At 36.9% G+C, this 21,777-nt stretch overlaps 1 protein-coding gene across 6 annotated transcripts in view; it reads right to left on the bottom strand.

Moving 5' to 3' along the window:
- The window catches only part of exoc6b (exocyst complex component 6B), a 608,337-nt gene that overhangs the window by 468,389 nt on the left and 118,171 nt on the right, over positions 1-21,777 (bottom strand). For all 6 annotated transcript variants that reach the window (XR_005633442.1, XR_005633443.1, XM_039751926.1 and 3 more), the window contains exon 5: positions 19,324-19,369. Coding sequence is in view for 4 of the 6 variants with exons in the window: in XM_039751926.1 (XP_039607860.1) it covers positions 19,324-19,369 (46 nt within the window). In the remaining 2 variants the exon portion in view is untranslated. The remainder of the gene's footprint in view (positions 1-19,323; positions 19,370-21,777) is intronic.

Raw genomic sequence — 21,777 nt, forward strand, 5'->3', positions numbered from 1 at the left:
GTGCCATGTGTCAATAATGGTAATTATTTAGTTTTCAATCAGAAACTTAGCAAAAATGCCAAACTTTTTTTCATATCAAATGACAATGTCCTATTTCATATTGCTGAACAGAGAATGTGATTCTCCGTGGCCAACACAGTACCTGGTACTCGAGAATACCACTGTTACCTCCCTACAAAAGATGGAAAACTCAATGTCAGCCAGGTGTCTGGTGAACTGACTGTTCAAATATTCATCACTGAAGCAGCTGTTGAGATCCTGCCCTCTTCACGATCACACTACTGATACAGTACATGTGATCCTCACATTAGACCAAAAAAATAATCATTTTAGATTAAACTTTTAGTCTCATGGGGAAATTTAAATGCACAGAGCATTAGAAACATGAAAAAGAAAACAGACTCACAGAACAAACAATACATACAATCAAGTGATAGATCGATAGACAGAAATAAAAACTAAATGAGTATACCAGGAGGAAGCACTGAATTGCCTGAGAGCAGTGGGCAGAAAAAGTCCTCCAAAGGTGCTTCTTAACACACACTTTATGCTGATATCTTTTTTTAGATTTGGGTAAAGCACTGCATGACCTCTGTTATTTCCCACACCTATTTAAGTCCTTTGAAACTCTCTCAGGGTATAAAATCAATTGGTATAAATCTGCTCTGTTGCCACTTAACACCCACTGAAAGTTATTTATCTAACCTACATCTATTCCAGTTGCTGACTCTATTACATACTATACTTAGGATTAGATGCCATTCCATCACTACAATCAACCATACTGTTTAACTATTCTTGTGTCAAAAGCATTTTAAAAAATCTATCACTAACAGTAGTAGTCCTTCCATCCCTTATCTTTTCAGTCCAGGTTGGCTGATCTTAAAATGAATGGTCTTCCTCACCTTAACTACATCTATAACTCCTTCTTCCTCTAGTCAAATTCTGGTCCAACATTAACTTACTGTGTTTTTTCTATTCTAATGGAATAAAAAAAGACCTAGACTAAAACAACCCATTTTGATTACAAAATAATTTGCACTGGGAATATCTATTCCATATATGAAGCTTTACCATAGGACACTTATGCTATGACCTAATTTGACGGCTCTCTAACTCCCATAGTTATCCAGACTAAACAACTAAACTAGACTAAAATGCCCTCCGACAGAGCCGTACCAGCTCCACCATTTAACCTGATAATAATATATATTGAATATTTGGCTCACAATGGAGAAAGATAAACTGGGACTGTGTCCTCTGTGGTACCAGTATATCACAATTTCCAAAACCAAGTAATATGGGCTAGAGGCAAACCCACAGGTTTTCCAGCATGTTAGAATCAAGACATCTAAAGCCATGGAGATATTTTTGATGATAACAGCCTCAGTACAATTCAGTCCCTGAGGCTCACCTGCACTACCCTTCCTCTCTGTCTTTTATTTCCAGCTAAAGTCAGTAAATAATTATTGATATTCTACCATATCCACAACTCCCATTACATCCCTTGGTTAAAACGTATACCCCAGTGCCTGACACCCAAGACCAGTAATAGCCCTCTATGCAAGGTTACGTGAAGCCCCCCCACTGTCTCCTGCGAGTTGAGTCTACATGGCAAAATGATGTCACTACAGCTCCACAACTATAATGGCACTCCATATTCAATAATATTGTCAATTCATCCTGGAACCTCGACCTTCAAAATATCCAATTCAAATTAGTACACAGCCTTTACCAGACCCCCACAATATAAACCACTATGGACCTGACCTAATAAAGCTAATTGATAATGAGAAATAAAAATCCAGTCATCTACTGTATTAACCAAAAGGAAAGGCAAAAATATTAAATTAGTCATAAATGGTTTTAGTGAGAAGTAGAAGATTCTGATGTCATGTCATGACAAAGTCATTTTTGTCAATTTAATCTTCTGGTCAGTAAACAGAGGTTTAACTCCTCCAATATATCTGTTGTACAATTTGCTTCTTTAAGTGCCATAAACAACAAACAAAATAAGCCTAAAAACAAACCTGCCATTTACAGCTTCAGGTAATCTGAACACTGCCCATAAAAACATTGCATATCCTAGCTTATAGTACTGTTTAAGAAATCACAGAGGTGTCATGGATGAGTAACTTGACATGATTATGGATTCAGTTCCCATCTTCATTTCTAATCCTGAGCTAGGCACCTAACCTACCTGTGCTCCATGTATTTTGTACAGAAATTTCATTTGATTTGCGAGTGAAAAATCCATTGAGCTACAGTGGCAATTCGACAGAAGAGAAAAATTTGATATCCAGTTAACTACACTACCATCAGAATAAAAATGACAAGCCTCAAAGTGGCAAAGCTAAATTTCTATAAACATCTATACACTACAACTAGCTAGTTTTGTTTTCATTTTCCAATAGATAACAAGCATGAAAAATGTTTGTACCAGTAGGAGGAAACAGCAAATCCACCTATCAACAACTTATAAGAAGCAGAAATGATAAGCATACCTTCAATACCTCAAACACATCAAATGTGATGGACATTCTACTCATCAAGAAACCCCATAGAATAGAAAAAACAACAGATGTAACATTACATAATAAAGAAGCTATAGGTAACAACCCTACTAATCAAGCAGTAGAAGTTTAACAGAAAGTGTCCATTTTTTTCCAAGGCTAGAAAATAACAAAAAAGCACAGCGTTCTGCCAATACTGCAAAAATAGGCCCGTGAGAGAACTGGCAGACTCTTTGAAAGTGGTAATCCAGACATGAAGAGTTTCACTAATAAAATACAATACTTTCAAGCAGCATTTACTGACAGGTGCGCAGTGGAGGACAATCAGTGTATTTATTTGTAACTGTTTCTGTAAATAGGTAGAAACAAGACTGTATAGAAAGTGAGTGATTTGTATAAATACAAAAAGTCCAATTTAAGCGTTTTGGATAAACAGTCAAAAGTACTACATGCTCCCAAAGTTTTATATTAGGGAACTAGATAAAAACAACACTGAAAAAACTTAACAGAAGTCTAAGAAAATTCAATCAGTGCAACTCGACCAAAACTTACTGGTGCCAAACCTGGACATACTGTTATAATTAAAAGGATATCAGAGTTATTGTTAAAATGTAAAAAAAAAAAAAAAAACTAGAATCTTAAAAGAACCAGATACTTTTAACTTTAATAATCCAAATTTTTAGTATATAAAAATACCAAACACAAAAAAAAAGTAATTAAAAACTAGGTTAAATAATGTTTTTTCAACTCAAATGAGAACACTTTTAACATACTGATTACTGTACATTCTGCACAGTGCATTACTCTTAAAGGTCCACAAAATCATTATTATAAAATGAGACACACTGTTCACAGTCAACTAGCAACCACATGTCTATGAAATCCAAAGCAAAAATATCAAGAGCAGTACTATGACCCCCTTTCACAAGTACAGTGGTGTGAAAAACTATTTGCCCCCTTCCTGATTTCTTATTCTTTTGCATGTTTGTCACACAAAATGTTTCTGATCATCAAACACATTTAACCATTAGTCAAATATAACACAAGTGAACACAAAATGCAGTTTTTAAATGATGGTTTTTATTATTTAGGGAGAAAAATCCAAACCTACATGGCCCTGTGTGAAAAGTAATTGCCCCTTGTTAAAAATAACCTAACTGTGGTGTATCACACCTGAGTTCAATTTCCGTAGCCACCCCAGGCCTGATTACTGCCACACCTGTTTCAATCAAGAAATCAATTAAATAGGAGCTGCCTGACACAGAGAAGTAGACCAAAAGCACCTCAAAAGCTAGACATCATGCCAAGATCCAAAGAAATTCAGGAACAAATGAGAACAGAAGTAATTGAGATCTATCAGTCTGGTAAAGGTTATAAAGCCATTTCTAAAGCTTTGGGACTCCAGCGAACCACAGTGAGAGCCATTATCCACAAATGGCAAAAACATGGAACAGTGGTGAACCTTCCCAGGAGTGGCCGGCCGACCAAAATTACCCCAAGAGCGCAGAGACAACTCATCCGAGAGGTCACAAAAGACCCCAGGACAACGTCTAAAGAACTGCAGGCCTCACTTGCCTCAATTAAGGTCAGTGTTCACGACTCCACCATAAGAAAGAGACTGGGCAAAAACGGCCTGCATGGCAGATTTCCAAGAAGCAAACCACTGTTAAGCAAAAAGAACATTAGGGCTTGTCTCAATTTTGCTAAGAAACATCTCAATGATTGCCAAGACTTTTGGGAAAATACCTTGTGGACTGATGAGACAAAAGTTGAACTTTTTGGAAGGCAAATGTCCCGTTACATCTGGCGTAAAAGGAATACAGCATTTCAGAAAAGAACATCATACCAACAGTAAAATATGGTGGTGGTAGTGTGATGGTCTGGGGTTGTTTTGCTGCTTCAGGACCTGGAAGGCTTGCTGGATGGAACCATGAATTCTACTGTCTACCAAAAAATCCTGAAGGAGAATGTCCGCCATCTGTTCGTCAACTCAAGCTCAAGCGATCTTGGGTGCTGCAACAGGACAATGACCCAAAACACACCAGCAAATCCACCTCTGAATGGCTGAAGAAAACAAAATGAAGACTTTGGAGTGGCCTAGTCAAAGTCCTGACCTGAATCCAATTGAGATGCTATGGCATGACCTTAAAAAGGCGGTTAATGCTAGAAAACCCTCAAATAAAGCTGAATTACAACAATTCTGCAAAGAGAAGTGGGCCAAAATTCCTCCAGAGCGCTGTAAAAGACTCATTGCAAGTTATCGCAAACGCTTGATTGCAGTTATTGCTGCTAAGGATGGCCAAACCAGTTATTAGGTTCAGGGGGCAATTACTTTTTCACACAGGGCCATGTAGGTTTGGATTTTTTTTCTCCCTAAATAATAAAAAACATCATTTAAAAACTGCATTTTGTGTTTACTTGTGTTATATTTGACTAATGGTTAAATGTGTTTGATGATCAGAAACATTTTGTGTGACAAACATGCAAAAGAATAAGAAATCAGGAAGGGGGCAAATAGTTTTTCACACCACTGTATGTCATCAGCAGTGGTTGTGGTGGTGTCAGCGTACAGTTAAAATTCTAACTTGAATGTCCAACAAACAAGCAACATGTATTCACTGCCTAAAAAATAGAATTTATTAGCTGTTCTCTGTGCTGTTGCACTTTCAGCTCACTGTTGCTATTGACACTGTTGACCACATGACAAATGATGCTGCACTGATAGAAATATGTTACTTCTGAGTGTTGTGGCTTCCCTTTGCTTGGATGTATTCTGCAATTCAATAGTGACTGCAGCTTGCTATAATTTTAAGTGACCTTGTGTCATCCTTTAAGGTTATGTTACTGGTTTGGTTCATTTCAACATTTTCATACTGCTGCAGGGTTGATTTCTTTTCCCTCCAGCAGTACCTCAAATACCAGAGTTATGTCAATGACACCAAGCTGTGTTTGAAAATAACTCAGGGGATATTCATCTGTTTTGGAGAAACATCAATGCATGGATGTCTGCATATCTCCAACATAACATAAACAAAATATAACTATTTTTTCATAACAATCACATAGGAAAAATAAGATGTTTCATACTGGCCCTCATTTCTTGATAAATTTCACTAACATCAATGACAATTGACAGTAACCTGACCTTTGATTACTGTTTCTATGCAGCAGTTAAAACTTCATTATTAATGAAAGATCATCTTACTCTAATTCTTCATCTCTAAGTCACATGGAGAAATATCTTTCAATGCTTTCTTCATCTCTCTGTTGAACTAATTAAAATTTATTTTTATTGATATTTTTAGTATCAGCAGATTGCAACAGGTCTATATGCTAGATTGTTCACACAAACCAATTGCTGCTACAATACCCATCAGCTTACTTGTTATTTGTAGCTTGCTGCCTAATACTGAATAATCTTTAAAAGTACAGCTAATGTATAAAGCTGTTTATTCCATAATTAGTGCTGGTTCTACCATTTACAAATCTGTCCAACCCTTGTATATTTACTGTTCCAAAAGCTTGCAGTGCATTTCTTGGAAAGACTCATTCAGCTTTATTGGCTCCTACACTCTAAGATGCTCTTCACAGATCTCCTTATTGTCTCCATCCTTTTGTCTGAATTTAAATGTCACAACAATATATTTGTTCCCTTTAGCTTTGAACTTACATTTATACATCTTCTGTCATTTTAATTTGAAAATTACTTTAATTCAAACCAATGACAATAATATAAAACTCACAAACTAACACTAGTAGAAAGAACACCCTGAAGGCATTAATACCACAGAACTGAGATTCAGGTAGGAGAAACATCTTAGTGTGTTGAGAACATACTCAGAAACACAAGATAATACAGTATGACCTGCTCCCTCTTACCGCTTTGGGAGCCTCTTGAACCCAAAGCTGTCAGTAATGTAACCAGATTAACTGGCAGATGGGGACAAATCACACTGAACAAGGAGATGGTGAAAAGAAGTGTACAGTGCTTTTATTAAAAACAAAAACCAGTGTCCAAATAAATAGTGCAGTGCTTCAGAAACATTTCAATAAATGAATAATCCATAAAAAACGTGAAAAAGTGGAGGTTAAAATCCATAATAAATCAATCCTTTAAAACGAGGTTAAACCAATGGGCTGGAAGCTGTCCCTTTTTTTACAAGCCGGTGCCACCTTCTTTTAGCTGGTAACATCCCTGCTTATCCCTACGGACTTTGCAACATGGGAGTCGCCCTACCTGCAGCTGACCTTCTCCTGGTCCGGTTGCCTTCCGTCCCCTGACCATGAACAGCTATTTTGCCTGACTGAGACTCAGTTTACCCTCAGTAGGCCACACACTCCTTCTGGGGCTCAACTCCCAGCTGCCTGCATTCACCAACACACCTGCTCTCTGTTGCTTGCTCCTGCACTGGCTCTGTGCGCCTCCAGTCTCCTCCTTCTTCCTCTAACCTCTGTCTTCTGTTCTTTTCTCTTTATTATTTTCTCCCCTCCGAATTTGAAATTCTCATTTTAACAATGGGGATATTGCACAGGTGTGGCGATTAGCAGCTCCCAGCATCAACTGCAGATATGGGCCATCCCGCACCTGTGCACTTCAGTGTGGAAACACCCACGCCTACACTGCGCCCTGGAATCACTCCCGCAACACTACCAAGCCCCCTACTTAAAGCTGAAAGTGCACAGATTATTTAAAAACTGGACATCCATTTAGAGTCACAGACCCGCTATACCACACAACCATTCCTCCATTCAATCAGCCCACGCATGGCACTGCATGACACTGATAAGTGAATAGCAGTCAAGTCACAAGAATGCACAGCTGCATTCTGCTTCAAAAATGCATCAGGATATTGTCCAAATTGGCACTTCTGGTGTGGAAATGGCTCAGATGCATGGCACAATGACAATATTCTGACGCATCAGTCTTGTATATCCATATATCAAAGCGATGGAGATTAAAACAAGGAAAAACTTTTTTTTTTTTTGCTGCACTGTACAAGACAAAGTGAAATATTATACATGTGAAGCTCCATTTCAAGGCTAAACTAACACAATATGAGTAGCACCATCATTGAGATGTCTGTTTTATGTCCTTTGCTTCTCAATCATGTGATTTTATAATACAAATTGGCATTACAGATAACAGATACTATTAGGAGGGGCCAGGAAAAGCAACTGACAGGTGAGAGGACTAACGGCAAAGACCCCAATCAACATATAATATACTGTAAAAGAAAAAAAAAAAAAGTAAAAGAAAGACCTGGGAATTCAACTTCTGCCTACTGTAGACATTAAGAAAGGGCTTAGGACAGATGGCTAAGGTGTTCCTCACAATACTGTATTGCAGTCTTGCTTGCTTGAAATGCCAATAATGTTAATAAACTAAAGAATGATTGGCCAATTTCTTTAGATGCACAGTTGAATTTCCATTATGAAATTCGGTACTGGAAATGGTCTAAACCATGAAAACTGAGGTAGAGTCAACAAAATTGCAGCATGTTTGTCATCAGCTGCAGTTTTAGTGGTTAAACTTTAAACCACCTTTGAAATGGACCATGTTACAATTACATATATTTCCCTTACAACCTAGATGTTATGATATAAAAAAATATCACCTGAATTATTAATCAAGCTTATTAAATCCAAAATAAAGACCACACAAAGACTATATCCTAAGTAATGGTTAATGGAAGCTATAACGAGGATGTACTAATTACTCAAAAACAAACTTTTAAAAATATACACAAAGTTTATGTATTCATATCATAACAGGCCACAATACTACAAAAACAGTATGTCTGAAAAAGTTTAAAGCAAGCTACTTCGATTTGATGGTTAATATAAAAATTATTATTGAGAGTGCACTTTTGGACATTTGCTGCCTCTGTGTGGTATTAAATGGAACTGCGATCATTTAAAAAAAAGCAAAACTTCAAAGCAATCTTGATTCCACATGAAAATATAGACACTGCTCTTTGATATAAAATTAAGTTTTACTAGCACCATACTACTTATAAGGTATGATATGATGTTATTGAGAAGAGCATCAACTCTAACTGTAAATTGGCAGTAAAAGCTATTTAACAGACAAACATTAATTCTAAATAAAGTTGTAAATGCATCCTAAGGTCCGTTATATCAGTAAGGGTATGAGGTGTTCAACATGTAACTAGAGATTTAATTGTTCTGGAAGCTCAAGAGAAAAAAGGTTAAAAGGATACTTCACCCCAAACCAGTTTTTATTTTTAATTTTACTCCACATGTTCTTTGGCAATAGCCAAGAAAACTTTTAATTTAATGTTTTCATTCAGAAAGTAAGTAAGAAACTTTATCATTCAACAGTCACATTGGGTGACCAATGCAGGACAACAGCAAACAGTATCAAAATATCCATTAGAAAAACCCCACATTACTCGTACTGCATGGAAGGCAGTGTGCAGAGTGGTTAAGGATTTGGACTTCAAACCCCGAAGTTGTGAATTCAAATCCTGCCACTGACACAGTGTGACCCTGATCATGTCACTTCACCTGCATGTGTTCCAACTGGAAAAATTTAAGAAATGTAACAAATGTTGCACGTCGGTTTGGATGAAAGCATCCAAATAAATAAATGTAAATGTAATATCTTGTGTGCAAAACCATCCATTCATCTGCTAATTTTTTCTAAAATGTTTTAAATAAACCACATCTGCAAATGCTCTCATTCTCTGTAGGGCTGTCAGATGTCAGATCGAACGTCTCTATTTGAATATAATACAAATTTATTTTAAAAAGATCTTATTTGATGGCAAAAGTAGACATTTGGTTATTTGGTTTTACCCTCACAAATTCTGGCATTGACTTACTTCAAACACACTGTGCAGCATTTTACAGATCTGTTTTTGTGCTTAATTTCCACAATCAGCAATTTCGTAATTTTGAATGGTTAGCCTGTTATGTTTATTAGTAAAACTTTACAGCTAGACCCCTACACAAAATATACTGCTCAAAAGAATTAAAGGAACACTTTTTAATCAGAGTATAGCATAAAGTCAATGAAACTTATGGGATATTAATCTGGTCAGTTAAGTAGCAGAGGGGTTGTTAATCAGTTTCAGCTGCTGTGGTGTTAATGAAATTAACAACAGATGCACTAGAGGGGCAATAATGAGATGACCCCCAAAACAGAAATGGTTTAACAGGTGGAGGCCACTGACATTTTTCCCTCCTCATCTTTTCTGACTGTTTCTTCACTAGTTTTGCATTTGGCTACAGTCAGTGTCACTACTGGTAGCATGAGGTGATACCTGGACCCTACAGAGGTTGCACAGGTAGTCCAACTTCTCCAGGATGACACATCAATACGTGTCATTGCCAGAAGGTTTGCTGTGTCTCCCTGCACAGTCTCAAGGGCATGGAGGAGATTCTAGGAGACCAAGCAGTTACTTTAGGAGAGCTGGAGAGGGCCATAGAAGGTCCATAACCCATCAGCAGGACCAGTATCTGCTCCTTTGGGCAAGGAGGAACAGGATGAGCACTGCCAGAGCCCTACAAAATGACCTCCAGCAGGCCAATGGTGTGAATGTCTCTGACCAAACAACCAGAAAGACTTCATGAGGGTGACCCAAGGGCCCCATGTCCTCTAATGGGCCCTGAGCTCACTGCCCAGCAGCATGCAGCTCGATTGGCATTCGCCATAGAATACCAGAATTGGCAGATGCACCACTGGTGCCCTGTGCTTTTTACAGATGAGAGCAGGTTCACCCTGAGCACGTGACAGAAGTGAAAGGGTCTGGAGAAGCCATGGAGAACATTATGCTGCCTGTAACATCATTCATCATGAGCAGTTTGGTGGTGGGTTAATGATTGTCTGGGGAGGCATATCCATGGAGGGTCACACAGACCGCTACAAGCTTGACAAAGGCACCTTGGCTGCCATTAGGTATCAGGATGAAATCCTTGGACCCATTGTCAGACCCTATGCTGGTACAGTGGCTCCTGGTGCACGACAATTCCTGGCCTCATGTGGTGAGAGTATGCAGGCAGTTCCTGGAGGATGAAGGAATTGATACCATTGACTGGCCACCACACTTTCCTGACCTAAATCCAATAGAACACCTCTGGGACATTATGTTTTGGTCCATCCAATGCCACCAGGTTGCACCTCAGACTGTCCAGGAGCTCAGTGATGCCCTGGTCCAGATCTGGGAGGAGATCCCCCACACCACCATCTGTCATCTCATTAGAAGCATGCACCGATGTTGTCAGGCATGTATACAAGAACACAGGGGCCATACAAAGTACTGCGTACAATTTTGAGTTGCTGCAATTAAATTTTGGCAAAATGGACTAGCCTGCCACATAATTTTTTCACTCTGATTTTTGGGGCGTCTTTGAATTCAGGGCTCTGTAGGTTGATCATTTTCATTTCCATCAAACAATGTGGCATCCTTTCGTTCCTAACACATTACCCAGTCTATATCAGTATAGATATCCAGGAGGATTTCTTTTTCCCATTGAGATCTGATGTGCTTTCAAAGTGTTCCTTTAATTTTTTTGAGCAGTTTATTTTGTCATCATTTAGCTCAGCTGGAATCACCATTGATTTCACCGAATCAGCCCGCAGTCTAGGAGATATCTTTGATTCTAGCATGTCACTTAAAGCACATATTACAAAGTTGTCTAAATCATGTTTCTTCCATCTTAAAATGTTGAGAAATTAAGTTTTTTCTAAATAAACAGTATTCTGAGAAATTAATTCATGCATTTATTTCTACTAGGATTGACTACTGCAATGCAGTTTTCAATGGATGTTCAATCTGTTCTTTACACAGCCTCCAGTTAATCCAAAATGCTACCACAAGAATTATTACAAAAACAAGAAAATACGAATACATAACTCCAGTTCAGGCGGCACGGTGTTGCAGTGGTAGCACTGCTGTCTCGCAGTTAGGAGATCCGTGTTCACTTCCTGGGTCCTCCCTGCGTGGAGTTTGCATGTTCTCCCCGTGTCTGCGTGGGTTTCCTCCCACAATCCAAAGACATGCAGGTTAGGTGGATTGGCGATTCTAAACTGACCCTAGTGTGTGCTTGCTGTGTGGGTGTGTTTGTGTGTGTCCTGCGGTGGGTTGGCACCCTGCCCAGGATTGATTCCTGCCTTGTGCCCTGTGTTGGCTGGGATTGGCTCCAGCAGACCTCCGTGACCCTGTGTTCAGATTCAGTGGGTTAGAAAATGGATGGATAACTCCAGTTCATAAATCCTCACAGTGGCTCCCAGTTAAGTTTAGGGCAGATTTCAAAATCCTTCTTTGAACATATAAAGCCTTAAAGGGCCAAGGTCCAGCTTACTTGTCTGAGCTTATCATGATTTACAAACCAGAACGTACAGTAAGATCTCAAGATGCCGGTTTTCTTATGATTCCAAGGATTAATAAAACAACAGTGGGAGATTGAGCTTTTAGTTACAGGGCCCTAAAAAGTAGAATGGTCTGCCTGCTACTATAAAAATGTCCCTTCGGTTTCAGCTTTCAAATTGCCGCTGAAGACTCACTACTTCCGTTTAGCATATCCTGACTAGAGCTGCTGATTAACTGTACAGACTGCATCTCTGTTGTTAGTCGACCGACCGACCGACAGACAGACAGACAGACAGACAGACGGATAGATACTTTATTAATCCCAACGGGAAATTCACATAATCCAGCAGCAGTATACTGATACAAAAAACAATATTAAATTAAGTAGTAATAAAAATGCATGTAAAAGCAGACAATAACTTTGAGTAATGTTAGCATTTACTCCCCTAGGTGGAATTGAAGAGTCGCGTAGTGTAGGGGAGGAACAATCTCCTCAGTTTATCAGTGGAGCAAGACAGTGACAAAAGTCTGTCACTGAAGCTACTCTGCCTGGAAATGACACTGTTCAGTGGATGCAGTGGATTCTTCATGATTGACAGGAGTTTGCTTAATGCCCGTCGCTCTGCCACAGATGTTAAACTGTCCAACTTTACTCCTACAATAGAGCCTGCCTTCTTAACAAGTTTGTCCAGGCATGAGGCGTCCTTCATCTTTATGCTGCCTCCCCAGCACACCACTGCGTAGAAGAGGGCACAACCGTCTAGTAGAACATCTGCAGCATCTTATGGCAGATGTTGAAGGACACCATCCTTCTAAGAAAGTATAGTCGGCTCTGACCTTTCTTACACAGAGCATCAGTATTGGCAGTCCAGTCCAATTTGTCATCTAGCTGCAAAATCATTAGCACAAAAACATAAGTTCTGTGATAGTTGTAATTTGTTACTAACCCTTACCTATTCTGTTTCTCTTCTTGGTACTCAAATGTGGCACTTGGTGCCACTGCCCACCTGCCAAGTTGTTTTCCCTGCCTAAGGTAAAGTTATCTCTGATGGAGAATCGCAGAAATTATATGGTAGAGGGGTCCTTTCGTTTGATTGGCTGACCAGCACTGACCCAGTTGTGGAATGGCCAATGGTGTGAGGCAGATTGATGGCCAATGTCTTCAGGACTCTGAACAAATGCAAATCGTATAATGTAATATCATCTACTATTGAATTCTGCTCTGTACTTGTAATATTTCTATTGCACTATTATATTGTATTAAGGATTACTTGTGTTCTGTTCTGTGTTCTATATATATTTACCCCCTTTTTTGACACCCACCTCATGCCCAACCTAACAGTATTGTATTGTACTTAATGTTGGTAGCATAGGAAATCCAGTCAAAATGCCCTGAAGTTATAATAACCATGTCAGTAGATAGATAGTAGCCATGAAGCTTCTTATTTTCTCATTAGTTTCACTTACTGTATTTTCAGCTAAGAAGTAGTAAACCACAGCTGACTTTCTATAAAGATGGCGTACAAGTCAACATCAGGAATTGAGCTTTAAACAGGTTGAAGCATATACAGGTCAAATTCCTATATAGCAAATACCGAAGTAACAAAATAATGAATACTTTTTGTGGGCCCGGACATTCATACGACATAATGTTAAATGAATTGTTTTAATGAAATATAAATTTAAGTATAAAAAATGTTATTTGGGCCAGAAATGGCCACCGATGATAATAATGTGATGCAAACAATACTTAATTCTGCACCGAGTCTCGGGAACACTGCAACAGGCGGTCTCAAAGAAACACACAGTCTGTTGCAAGATTTACAGACTCTGGCAGTCTCAGTGAGAGAGCAGAAGCGACATCATACACATGGCCAAGTGTGTACTGTCACACACAAGAGAATACGAGGGTGCTGCATGGACTAAGCAAGGGTAATTCAACGCCAGGCCAGGGGGTGGCGGGGTGCATTAACCTTTCTTCTATTGTCTTTGCAGACAAAAAATGGGAAAACCTGTCTGATCCAACTCTGAAGACATCACTTCCAGTACCGGGGGCCCAGAAGTATGTTATTTCTGGTTCTGGCACCCAGAAGCACGTCACTTCCAGTAGCAACCCCAAAAGCACATCACTTCTGTATTCACTATGCCACTTCCTGTCTGGACATTTAAAAACACCATCTTTTCCAACCATCCTCAGTTCAGTTACTGAGTCCAATACATGCACATCAATGCTACTTTCAAACCCTTTTTGAAGCCAGAGAAATTATACAGGCAGCTGCCGCAAACCTTTTTGACTGTGTCGAGTCTAATTCTTTCACAGTACCTAGCGTCCACATGTGAAGCTGTGTAGTGTGCAGATACTGTAGTTTTCGACTTTCATAGCGATTCTCAAAGTTTTCTTTGAGATGAACAAAAAAAGTGAGAAATTGTATCAATTTACGCTGAAAGAAAAATTAACAATCCTAGAAAAAGTTTATTTTAGCATGAAGAAAATAGGATGGTTAAAGCAGTTGGAAATATGCCTTCAACTCGGTCAACAATTTTGAAGGATTGAAAAAAATAGACAAAGTTAACACTAGAACTACCAGAGCCTACAAGAAAACGCATAAATCTGGCCCATCTTAAATCCGTTTGCATCTCTCTCTCTTTTGTCCTGTAAATGTGCTGATTACGACAAGCAGCCTGCTATTCCATCACCCCACCGTCGCAGAACGTTCACAAACTTCTCCCAGCTCGTGCCTTGTTTGATTATCTGGGAGTGAAGTGCTGGAGTTTTAGAGTGGAAATAATAGATCATTATTTGGAACACATGCATTTCATGTGTTTTCAGTTTCTACAGTAATCTGTGTAAACACATTGTTAAAACAGAAACTTTTTCATATTTTAGTAATAAATGTTACAAAATGTAGGTATAAACTATAGAATATGTGAAGCCAGAAGTCCAAAGATCAAATAAACACTATCACAAAGGGTTCAAGGACGATACAACAGCTTCTGTGTAACATTTGAATTTGATGATTGCATATAGCGCTGAACTGACCTCATAAAAGGTCATAAAATGAATAATTCCAAATATCATATATACCTACGTCTCTGTTGGTTCTTTTTATTTTTGACATCATAAACCATAAGGTGCATACTAATTCTATGTGAACAGGAACACTAAATAAAACCGAATAAAAAAAATAAAGTGACGGTGAGATACGAAGAAGGCAGATTCACCAGCGTTTGTGTGTCAGCTTTTATCCCTCCAGATCAGAGCATGTCCAGTTCCATTGCCTCAAAACACCACTCACATCTACAGTTACTCCCAGTTTCAAATAAAAACTAACAGCGTCAGATCCCTAGGGCGGTAGTATGTATCGTGAAGTGAAAACAAAAAAAAGGTAACTTTTACAAGTACAGTACTATAAATGTACACGGTCTGTTACAGACACAAACCAAATGTATGTGTGTACTGTATAATATTAACAATAAGAGCAGCTCACTACTGAAAATAGCAAATATAGGAGACAGTGGGGATCGAACCAGTGGCCTCTTGATTAAAGTCAGCAAATCTTACTCTACGCCACGGAAGCTGTTGTATCGTCCTTGAACCTTTTGTGAAAGTGTTCATTTGATCTTTGAACTTCAAGATTCAAACATTCTATAGTTTATGCCTACATTTAGTAACATTTATTACTAAAATATGAAAAAGTTTATGTTTTTAACAATGTGTTTACACAGATTACTGTAGAAACGGAACACACATGAAATGCATGTGTTCCAAATAACAATCTATTATTTCCACTCTAAAATTCCAGCACTTCACTCCCAGATAATCAAACAAGGCACGAGTTAGAAGAAGTTTGTGAACATTCTGCAACTTTTCTTTATCGGCACATTTAAAGGACAAATGACGCTGATGGAGAGGTGCGAAAGAATTTAAGGCGGGCTGGTTTTACGAGTTTTCTCATAGGTTCTGGTAATTCTAGTGTTAAAGACTGGGCATTGGGACCTGAACGAAAAAAATTGTGTGTGTGGTACATAAGGACATCTCAAATCTTGCAGCCAAGAAAATGTAGCTTTGTCGAACATGAAATATCCCAATTACTGGACCAATAATACAGGAAAATGCTTCAGAAATCACAAAACTGTTGAAAAGTGGTACGTTTCAAGCAAGTGTTGGCGTAACGGGTTTAATTGCTGCTATGGAATAACTTCCATGGTGATTTGTGGAGAAAAAAACAGTACACCACAGGAAAGAGTTAAGGAATAGCATGCCGGTGAAATAAAGAAAATACTGGCAGAATACAACAGTAGCAACATTTTCACGAGACTGGGTTATTTTATCAACTACTGTACTTCGCATCATACCCTAACTGTTAAAAGAGATCAATGCAAGGAAGTCAAGAAATGAAAACTTTGTTTAACTGTCCTGTCTTGCTGCAATGCATCTGGTACAGTAAACCTGAAACCATTGTTTACTGGAAAATATACAAATCCACAATGTTTTAAAAATGTACAACCACTTCCCTTTGATTACTGAGCCAATCAAGAAGCTTGGACAACACAAGGAATGTTTAATGAATGGCTGAAGATTTTGGTCGCACAAATGACAAGACAAAGAAGAAAAATTCAAATTTTGATTGATAATTATTCGGCACATATTTTAACATGCAAATTAGAACATGTTAGGGTTGAATTTTTACCACAAAACTGTCAGCAGACCTGCAACCTTTGGATCTCATCTAATGTATCATATTCATCCTGTGTTCAAACATGTATTTCTAACATCTCATTTTCATTCTGTATTCATAACTGTATTTCTATTAAAAAAACGTTTCATCTAACATCTTATCTTCAAATAAAATATTTTTTTGCAATTCCTGGATTATTTTATCAATTTCTTCGCATTATATCCTAACTGTTGAAGGAGATCCATGCAAAGGAGGGAAGAAATCAAAACTTTGTTTAACCATTCTGCTTTGCTGCAAGGCATCTGGTACATTAAACCTGAAACCATTGTTTATTGAAAGATATGCAAATCCATGATGTTTTAACAATGCATGAACCACTTCCCTGTGATTATTGAGCAAACCAAAAAGCTTGGATGACAACAAGGAATATTTAATGGATGGCTGAATAATTTGTAGGCACAAATGAGAAGACGAAGAATTCTTATTTTGATTGATATTTTTCAGCACATAATTTATCATGTGAATTAGAACACATTCAAGTTGAATTTTTACCACCAAATTGTACAGCAGTCCTGCAACCTTTGGATCTCAGTATTATTCATGCTGTAAAAATGCACTACAGGAGTCAACTTAGTAAAAAAAAAATATATATATATATTGTTGACCTAGTTACGGAACAAGGCCTTGATTATTGAAATCAACAATGAAATCCAGATGATGGGAACATGCCCGGACGAAGAAGTGGAAAATGAAGAAATAGTCCTCTACAGTCACCTGTAATGAATGTCTTAACTCTGAAAAGCGAAGAAGAGGATGAAGAAAATAACATACCACCTGTTACAAAGGTTTCCTTTTTGAAGCAATGGATGTAAAAAGATTCAGAATGTTCTGGCAAGTGTTTTTAAAAAATATATGATGTAGAAAATGTGATCATGAATACTGCTAACATAATTCTATGCAGTCAAAAAAAACGTTTTCTGTATTCACACAGGTATTTCGATTTAAAAAAAAAAATGTACCTGTAAGCTCTTGTTTTAATTCTATATTCATTCATGCCTGTATTTCAATTTTAAAAAGTTGAATCTAACCTCTATTTTTCATTCTGTATTCATAACTTGTATTTCTATTAAAAAAATAAAAAATGGCATCTAACATCTCATTTTCATTCTGTGTTCATACCTGTATTTCTAACATCTCATTTTCATTCTGTGTTCAAACTGATATTTCTATTAATAAAAAAAAAAAAGTTGCATCTAACGCCCCATCTTCAAATAAAATATTATTTGCAGTTCAAGAAGTGTTTATTTATACTGGTATTGCCAAGCTTGGGTCACAGAGTGGCAAGAAGAGAAGGTGAGTCCAGGTTTCCAAGAAAAATACAGGTAATTATTATTACTGTATAAAGAAGGTAGGTAAAGCCTCAAGACTTCGTTAGTAGCTGTAATGAGCTGCAACATGGAAAACAGTCCTGCTTTAGCTACCATCTTCAGATTAGATGAACACCAGAAGCTCAGAATCACCAATGTAGCAGATGTAGTCTGGAGAAGAGAGATCAGGAGAGTGCGAGGAACAGCAGATCAAAGCCCGATGTTAAATGTTCTAAACATTGTGCGACAAACAGAATATGCGGTAAGCCTCTTACTACAGAGGACAATAAATTACTTTGCCCTTTGGTTTACTGTTTAACAGATGAAGCAAAGCAGCTATGGATCTGTCCTTATTCCGTACTGTTACAGATGGCAAGTCACTGTCAGCAATCCCATTCACATAAGCATATGTATTTTCAACAGATGCATTAAAACAAACCTTCCAGGATACCAAAATATTTCTAAGGTCCCATCAGTTTTGTTATAACGGGATTCCACCTGTACTTCTTACACAGGCTTTTTCTTACACTATATTTTACAATCAACAAATACTCCAAGTGAAGCAAAGAAAGGTTTTTAATACACAGTTTAATATGGAAAGAATACATTTTACAGCAGACCAAAAGCAAAAATGTCTCTGCTTCACTTATCATACAGCAACTAGCTCTAGTGTCGCTTATGAGTTAACTTGTGCTGGTTAGTACAAACTGGTGCAAACAAGAAAAGTGAGAAGTTCAGTCAATTTCTTATCAATCCTATCTGTTTTCTAGCGTGCAGGTATGGATTCTAAGAATCCTTTTTCTGCATTGGTCTTAATTGATATTCTAATTTTCTGAGATACTGAATTTGGGACTTTCATTAGTTGTCAGTTATAATCATCAAAATTAAAAGTAATAAACATCTGAAATACATCAGTCTGTGTGTAATGAATGAATCTAATAAACAAGTTTCACTTTTTGAATGGAATTACTGAAATAAATCAACTTTGTCATGATATTCTAATTTTATGACCAGCACCTGTATGTTTCAAGAATAACATTCTTTGCAACTTACATTTGTTTATATGACATTTCACTTTGATTTATCTTATTCTTTTGAAAATTGCAAATAGACGATTAAGTAGCACTTAATGTTTTTCATAGGCTTTGGTAATTCTAGTGTTAATGGAATTTTAAAAATTGCCAAAAATAGAAGTTTAAAAAAAAAAAGTGATGCATATTTCAAATTTTGTTTTTTTCATAGGCTTTGGCAATTCTAGTGTTAAGCAAAAATCATTTATATACTGTCTGTGTTCTGGCTTTTCACATGTCACAAATTTGGAAAAACCACCAACATATCACCATTCAAGGCAGCAAGTAGCAAAAAAGATGTTAGAGGCTATGAGTAGAAAAGAATCCTAATAAAAAGATAAAGTAAAAAAATGATTTACCTTTTAGTTTTCATCTGTTCCTGAAGCCTACTATACATTTCCAAAACTAAAAAAGAAAACACAAAACAGTGAAAATCTACGACTTTGGTTTAAAATTTAGAATATATTTTGAGTTATTAAATTATAATGTATACAAAACCAGGTCTATAAGCAGCAAACCAATCACTCTTTAAATAAACCAAACATGAGAATGCTCTAAATGTGAGTACAATTCAAAAGGTTCTGGCATACATTCCTCCAAGCATCTGAATATGCTGGATTTCTTACATATACAGTATAATCTCCCATTACTAGAAGTAAAGCACCTATTAATCTGTACTTGGGTATTTTATTAATGAGTACACCTGTTTTACAGTAAACTTAGCATTCCAATCAATTATTCTCTAGATTATTTTTATCAAACAGATAAATATATACAAGGATTTCAACTACAGTGGGGAAATTGTTTCTTTTTTTTTTACAGTTATGTGAATATTCTTAACCATTAGCTCGCTGCTAATCAAAGTAGAGTTTGGGGTAAAAAAATGCCTTAAAACAGGAAAACTTCCCAAAAAGTAATAAAAAATAAAAATAATATATATAATAATACCTTTTATTACATAACACCTTTCCCATGCTTAAAGCACTTGATGTGAATACAAAAATATAATAAATATATTGAAACACATTTAAAGCAAAGGATATAACTACTGAGTTACCAATACTACCTTACTTGCCTTGCATACAGTAATAACTGCAGGGATGCTCCCTTATGTACATTAAGTGACTTCATTGAAATCTGAATTTAAATGGCTAGCAGTTTAAATTTAATTCTGCATATGCCAGATTTCAGAATGTATAAACCAAATTAGAAGGCTAAAACAACATGTTCCAACTAGTTACTAAGTACAGTGTGGTAGAGGTGCATATGCTGCAGAGTATTTATTAATAATAACCTGTCAATCTTAATGCAAACCAAATGCAAGTCAAATGAAAACAACAGCTAACAAAAATGTTTAGCTCTTCAACAATGACTGTCAAAGACATTATACCATCATGTGTTACAGCAGAACAAGTTCTAGGATATTATGTTGACATGGACCAAGGAGTTTGGAGAAAAAAAAAGCCTGGAAGCCATGCAGAAAAGAATAAGCACTATAAACCGATATGTACAGCTATAGTTCTTCATGTTAACAACTTATACAGAGGAAATTTGCAGACACATTAACGATTATCATTAATATAATAAAAAAACCCAAGTACTCTTAACCCTCCCAATTCAATACAAAAAACTGAATTCCTTTAGAAAGTGTACATGTACTTCGAAAAGAAATTTCTTAATTGAAATCGTCCACCTCCATACTCAATCTGGCACCTATAGACTTTTTCAAGGAGGTCTCAGACTGCTTACTGAACAGCATTACTGATATGGTTAACTGCTTAACAGATTCTGGCATTTTTCTTTATTCTTCAAAACTTACTCTTTAAATCTGCAGTAGTAAAATCTGCTATAAAACTGTCTATTCTGTTTTGGATAAATTTCAACAACTCTATAAGTATAATTTTTAAGCAGAAGAAACAGTTTTTCAACAATTAATTAATTGAATAAAAATTCCAATCAAGGTACCAGTTAAGTTTTAAATCGCATTATAGCAGAGGAACTGGTCTTGTTAAAATAGTAAATAGTATGCAGCTGAACGCTGTTGCAAATATCATTACAGTCCTCAAGCACTGCATTTGACAGTGCAATGGACCTTCAGGTAACATATTAAGTTGGCTTAAATCATACATAACAGTGAGGAAATTCTTCCTACGTCTTAGTGACTATACATTAGAAACACGTAATAAATTTGGTGTGCGTCAGGGTTCTACTTTAAGTCCTTCACTGTTCTCACTCTTCTAAATATTAGCGTAACTACCACGGCCAGGTAGAAGGAAACACAGCTATACATATCAAATACGCCACAGGACCAAGACGCTGTCAATCTCAATTAATTGTTGTGCTAGTATTACAAAATGGATGAGCAGAAACTTCCATAAATTAATCCAAGAAAAAAAATCATTGGCAATAGGAAAAAAGTCAAGGATATTATGATAAAACATGATCATTTTGCCTTGTAAATTAAGCCAGAAGTGAATAATCTATAGATTCAGAATAAAATTTAAATTTAAATATCAGTCATGTTACAAATACTACATTTTTCAATTAAATCAAAAACAGTCCATACTTTTATATCTGTTAAAAACAAACATATGCTTTTGCTTTTTAGTCAAATAGACTGGAATGGACTCGTGCCAGGGATGTCAACAAATGAGATAAATCAGATGCAATTAGTTCAAAATGCAGCAGCAAACACTTTAACTAAGAAAAGAAAATGTGAGCACGCTTCACCAATCTTTATATATAATACACCACCATGGCTGTTCATTTGTCTGTCCAGGATTTTAAATGACCTGTAGTTCGCAAACATTTTG

Source organism: Polypterus senegalus, chromosome 4 (assembly GCF_016835505.1).
Source record: "Polypterus senegalus isolate Bchr_013 chromosome 4, ASM1683550v1, whole genome shotgun sequence".
Lineage (NCBI taxonomy): Eukaryota > Metazoa > Chordata > Cladistia > Polypteriformes > Polypteridae > Polypterus > Polypterus senegalus.